Source organism: Squalius cephalus, assembly GCF_949319135.1.
Source record: "Squalius cephalus genome assembly, chromosome: 11".
Classification (NCBI taxonomy): domain Eukaryota; kingdom Metazoa; phylum Chordata; class Actinopteri; order Cypriniformes; family Leuciscidae; genus Squalius; species Squalius cephalus.
Window position 1 is genome coordinate 29,997,831 of NC_137132.1, and position 6,378 is coordinate 30,004,208.

At 36.8% G+C, this 6,378-nt stretch overlaps 1 protein-coding gene across 1 annotated transcript; it reads left to right on the top strand.

Moving 5' to 3' along the window:
• Positions 1–1,643: 1,643 nt before the first annotated feature.
• On the top strand, positions 1,644–5,602 carry LOC307167227 (kelch-like protein 10; the record flags this gene model as incomplete). Its single annotated transcript, XM_079886216.1, has 8 exons — positions 1,644–1,786; positions 2,138–2,627; positions 3,117–3,536; positions 4,111–4,308; positions 4,532–4,681; positions 4,842–4,958; positions 5,241–5,332; positions 5,446–5,602. 8 exons carry the CDS (start codon positions 1,644–1,646, stop codon positions 5,600–5,602), a joined length of 1,767 nt encoding a protein of 588 aa, XP_079742342.1.
• Between the last annotated feature and the right edge of the window lie 776 nt (positions 5,603–6,378).

The following is a 6,378-nucleotide window of genomic DNA, read 5'->3' on the forward strand; positions in this document are numbered from 1 at the left end:
AGCCAGCTACAAAAGCACACAACTCATCTCACATTATTGTCTGGTCTTGTTTCTATGAAGTGAACTGCTTACCTGTTCTCCAGCGTTGGTATTCCAGTGTATTCTTCTCCCTTGTGTTTCCGCTGTTCTCCTGTCATCATCCTGCATATACTCACCAAACAAGAAGAGGTGTGTGCGTCCATCCATCCATCCATCCATCCGTCCAGCTATCCATGATCTCCTGCAGCTGCAAAACAAGGAAGGTCTTCATAACTAAGCTTTACTCATTCTTCAAAGTATATTTGAACTGCATACTCATCCGTATTCTCCATTCTGCTCAGTGCTGTTAATAAAGCTCACATTTCAATGTATTTCTTTGTGTCTGGGTCTGCATTCTGTAACGGGTAACACTTTACAATAAGGCTTTATTAGTTAATTCACTAGTTAACATAAACTGACAATGGACAATACTTCTAAAGCAGTTATTAATCTTGGTTTATGTTAATTTCAACATTTAATAACAAATTATTAAATTCAAAAGGATTTAATGGACCTGAGCTAACATGAACTAACAATGATCTTTTTTTTTTTTTTTAACTTAACAAAGAATAACTATGGTAACAAATGTAGCTTTTTCTCATTGTTAATGTTGGTTAATGCATTAACTGACTTTACCTTATTGTAAAGTGTTACCTATTGTTCTTTATAATTCTTTATAACACTTGAATCACTTTACTTTATGCAGTTTTTGTGTGTATTGCTTTATTGGATTTAAATATAATTTAGAGTTCTTTTTGTTTTAAGAAAAATATATAAAACTGTTATTGTTTGAAAACACTTATTTCAATATCGTGATAATGCCATATATATTAGGTCAAATTCCTGAAAATAAATAAATAAATGATTGGGTCACGGCTTAATGTCCATGGGAAAATGTGGGTCCCATGGCCAAACCAGTTGAGAACTGCTGGTACAGTATAAGGGACAATTTCAGATACAGCCGTAGTGTCTTAGTGACTGTTCAAAGTCTTGTTTGTTGAATATTTCCAGTTGTAAATATTGTAAAAAAAATAAATAAATCAGCTTGGTCATTTATATGTAATTTTTATTTATAATGGCAGTAATTCTAAATTTACAGATTTAACCATTAAAAGCAAGACATTGCACCCATGATGTGGCCTAATGCTGCGTGACCTTGAAATGGAATGGGAATATGACATCTGTGAAGAACAATCCTCTTCATACAGGCCTCTGGTAAACTTGTTTGGGGTCACAGTCACACCACGCAAGAAAAATCTGCCCTTCTGTCAAAAACTTACTAGTGTGTATGTTGTGCAATCAAAATGGATGATTGCATATTCAAATGACTAATTATCCCATGCTTTATTTTATTTGTCACTGAGTTATTTTTTTTAATCAATTTTAATATCTTTGTTACTGTGAAGATGTTTCATTCAAAAGGAATCGATAAAACAAAACTCTATAGTAATTATATGGAGAGACACAAACTGATAAAATATATATTCAAGCTCTACAACTATGATGTCACAGAGACATTCTATAGAACTCTCCTGAGCAAAAGTCCCACAAAGACAAAATCCTGAAGTGACTTTAATCAGAGTTTGAGGTGAGAAGACTGAATACATTTACAGTCCTGAGAGAACATGGAGAACATGAAAACAACAGCCTCTGACGTGTTTGATGAAGCACGTTTACTGGGCGAACACACTGACATGATCATCAAGTCCAATGACAGAGAATTTCAAGTGCACAAGATCATCATGTGTGGCTGCAGCTCCTACTTTAGGTGAGAAGAAGCAATTGTGCGCAAATTACCAAGAAATGATTATAATTATATACATAATTTCCACTGCCAACATTATACTGTTGAAACTGCCTAAGCTTTCCAAATATATAAATGCATGAAAATGAATGAGTGTATTGCCAGAACAAAGAATGTAACTACGGTATCTAGGAAAATCCTTTCTTGAAATGTAATTCTTCATTTTAATGGAATTGAAGAGTGGCAATAAATGGTGAAACTAATTGGATTCTTTACATGAGAAAATTTGGCTGAAATTAAAATGTAAATAATGAAAAGTTATTTTATTTATGCTCATTATTAATGCCTGTATTTATTTGTCAAATTTGTTCACAGGGCTCTTTTCTCCAACAACTGGAGCAGACCACAACATTTCTGTGAAATTCAAGGAATATCCAGAGACATCATGCCTCTTATTATCCAGTATGCGTACACCAGATCTGTGCTCATTACTCAGGAGAATGTGCTGGAGCTCTTGGTGGCGGCCGACATGACCTTAGTCTCAGGTCTTGTAGACGCCTGCTGTCAGTTCCTGGAGTCACAGTTATGCCCAGAGAACTGCATTGGTATCTGCAAGTTTACAGATGACTTTTACTCCTGCTCAAAGCTCCGCTGTAAAGCAAAGCACTACATCCTGCAACACTTTGAGGAGGTTCTGGACGAACCTGAGGAGTTCCTGGAGCTCTCCCTGGAACAGCTGGAGGAGATCATTGATGAGGATGAGCTGAATGTCAGACAGGAGGAGGTGGTTTTTGAAGCCGTCCTCCACTGGATTAATCATGCACCAGAAAACAGGCGGCAACACATTGCCGTGCTTCTGCCAAAGGTAAAACAGAGATTTTTGTCTCGTTTTTCATTACAAATATCTTAAAAGTCTTAAATCAAGATACATTTTCTGCTATTATTCAAATTTTTGTAATTTGTCTTGTTTTGTTTTGTTATTTTGTCATTTACATTTCCTTTTTGTTTAAACGTGTCTATAATTTACTAATTTTATTTCAGTTTGAAATTAAATAAAAATTAAAATGAGAAACTTGTCTTGACAACTATTTAAGATTAAGTTTTAAAATATTTTATTTCAGTTAAAGTTCATTTTATTTTTATTTTAGGGTTTTAATTTTAGTTCAACTACAGTAATCCTGGCATAGGCAAACAAAGGGCAAACAAGTTTATTTTTCTTCCCCTTCTGACAATTTTTTTTTCTTGTTTCAAGCATTAACATTGGAAATCCTTTTTCATTTTTGAACACCATATAACTGCTTAGTAACAGTCTTGCAACAGTCTCTGAAAGTCTAAACTCTCCCTTGTGCTCCAGGTTCGATTGGGGTTGATGTCCTCAGACTACTTCGTCAATAATGTGAAGTGCAATGCACTAGTGATGGAGAACGAAGCCTGCATGCCTGTTATCATCAATGCAATGAAGACTTTGTTTGACCTCAACATGGATGAACCCACCAACTCAGAACTCATGCATCAACTGACACGTCCACGTCTGCCCTCATCGATCCTATTGGCCATCGGAGGATGGAGTGGCAACATTCCCACCAATGCAATTGAGGCATACGATGCGAAGGCAGACTGCTGGGTCAGGGTGACTCAAGAGGATGAGCGTCCCAGAGGCTCTCATGGTACAGCAGTCCTGGATGAGTTTGTCTACTGTATTGGTGGTTATGAAGGTTTGGAGTGTTTCAACAGTGTGAGGAAATTCAATCTTATCACTCAGACTTGGCATGAGGTGAGTAATGCTGTAGGTCAACATGTAACTTTAATTTAGCTTCCTTTACAAAACAGTATTGTGGTACAGTGATGGTACCGGATTGTACTTTGATATGGACCATAGTGCTGAATGATGTGCTGTACTCCACATTACTTCAAAGAATAGATACAAACCATGATGCATTTTTTTTTGTGTTCCAGAGATTGTTGTAGCTTTGTATAATATAATATAATATAATATAATATAATATAATATAATATAATATAATATAATATAATATAATACACCAGAGCATCATGATTGTGTAAAAAAAACAAACATTAAAGGTACCTAATGAATGAACTGGGCTAAGCTAAGTGCTATCAAAGTGTCGCCGCGCACCAGAGCGATTGAGTGCACGCACTGAGACGAGAGAGGCATGTATCAACTCGTCTTAGTTAAGGGAATAACATTTAATATGAAAAAACGGTGGAGTGTTCCTTTAAGAAAAATAATAATAGTATTATTGTACTAATTTGCAACTGATAGGACAGAACCAATGAGATGGTGTATTGGTGTGTGTTTGCACACTGATGTATTTGGTGTGTTGTAGGTGGCCCCCATGTATGAACGCCGGCGCTTTATTAGTGTTGCTGTTCTGGACGGGCTCATTTATGCCATTGGTGGTTTTGACGGACAACAACGGCTTAAAACAGTAGAGCGCTACGATCCAAACACCAATCGGTGGACAATGATGGCACCCATGAATAAACGGAGGAGTGACGCTAGCGCCACCTCACTGCAGGGCAGGGTAAGAGCACTTACCCATGATTCCACTCTCTTCTGCTGGAGACTCTTAATGCCTGTAAAGCATGAAGGAAATGTGAAATAGAGATATGGCATAAGGAATAGTGTTAAAATGGAAAGGAATATCATACAATTTACTGTGTTTTAAACACTTTTTTTAATGCTTTTCTGATCAGTCTGTGATGATTGTGCACAAACATCATGCATGTTATGTTTGTGTTTGTCAGATTTATATCTGTGGTGGTTTGAATGGGACCGAGCGTCTCTCCTCTGCTGAGAGCTTCAACCCTGAAACAAACCAGTGGACTCTCATCGCTCCCATGAGTAGACGCCGCAGTGGTGTTGGTGTGATCGCTTATGCAAATCGAGTGTATGCTGTGAGTATTAAACACAGTTTTAATTAACTATGATAACCATGACACAAATACAGAAATATGGAACAATCACAGTTTAAAGGTTACACTTCTGTAAATGCATGCATGGATGTGCATATACAAATGCACAGAATACATAAATAAAAAGTGTATTTATTTAAAGGTTGGTGGTTGTGATGGTCCCAGTCATTGGCGGAGTGCGGAGGCCTACAATCCGCTCACTAACATCTGGAGTGATGTTGCATCAATGTACAACCCACGCAGCAACTTTGGCATTGAGGTGAGATGTGGACAGTTAAAATCTGTATCTGGTGAAACTATGAAATAACATTAAAATAATGATTTGATGATAATGAATATGGGGGACTTTTTTTTGGTCCCATATTGAGAAAAATTGGAAAGTTGCGCCCTAAAATTGTTGAAGGCTTCGAAAATCAATGTGTGTCAAAACATTCTAACTATGTTTAAATTAAGTGGTGCATCTATAATAAGATGTATTAATGTAAAGTAAAAAAATAGCTGTACATTATTTATTTTACTTTTTCCTTTCCTCAAAATCCAGGTAGTTAATGGTCAGTTGTTTGCTGTCGGAGGCTTTAATGGATTCAGCACCATCTCTGATGTGGAGCGCTACGATGAGAAGACAGATCAATGGTAACTTCCACCAACACTAAATCTCACAGATCATTTCACACTGCATTAGATACAAGTGTAAGTCTAATGCAGGCTATATTTCATTGCATTCACTGCATCTGTTTTCTATACAGGTTTGATGCAAATAAAATGGCCATTTCCCGTGGTGCTCTGGGCTGTTGTGTAGCATCAGGATTGCCTAACATGGCACAGTATGCTGCCCTACGAGACACCAGACACAAGACAAGTCTGACAGAGAATGATCTCCCTCTAGCAGATCTGATAGTCTGACAACAAATGGAGTGTCATGTCTCCTGAATAAATGCATTAAAAAAAAAGAGGCTGTATTCGATATGTTAAACTTTCTCTCAGGTGTAGTGTTGTTCATTTTAAAAATTAAGCCTTGCAAGGGATCTCTACAGCTCAGCAAACAAACATATAATATTGAGAATTATTTTTACTGAGTAAACTATTTATTGCTTTATTAACCCTTCAGAATTCCTGCAAAATTTGCCCTAAAACGCCTAAAAAGGCATACCCAAAATACGTTGGATGCTGTTCTTGAACCATTTGAAGTAAATAACTATGGGGGCCTACGAGTGAACGGATTTTCGGCTTTTTTAATAAAAACAAAAATATTTGGAGTGTTTTTGTATCACCTTTTTATAGCTGGTGCCCATGTTAATCTTATAAGGCCAACATGCCGCACTAGTCGGGGTTCCTTTTATAGAGTGTTTGTGAAATTCTAATAGCTATAATGCTTCACTTCATTTTTAAATGCAATAAAACATGTTATTATTATTTTATGGCTACATCTATCTATAAATTACAGAAACGTCTGTCTGTCTGTATGTCCGTCTGTCTGTCTGTCTGTCTGTCTGTCTGTCTGTCTGTGTGTGTTAACCACATATCTCTCGAACCGTTGGTCCGATGGATTTCAAATTCGACAGGTGTCTTGCCACGGGCACGAGTAAGTGCAGTGCCAAGTTTGACGTCGTTTGGATGAGAAATGCTAAAGATATCGTTAAATATATCATTTTTAAAAGGTTGTGGTTTAAAAATAAACA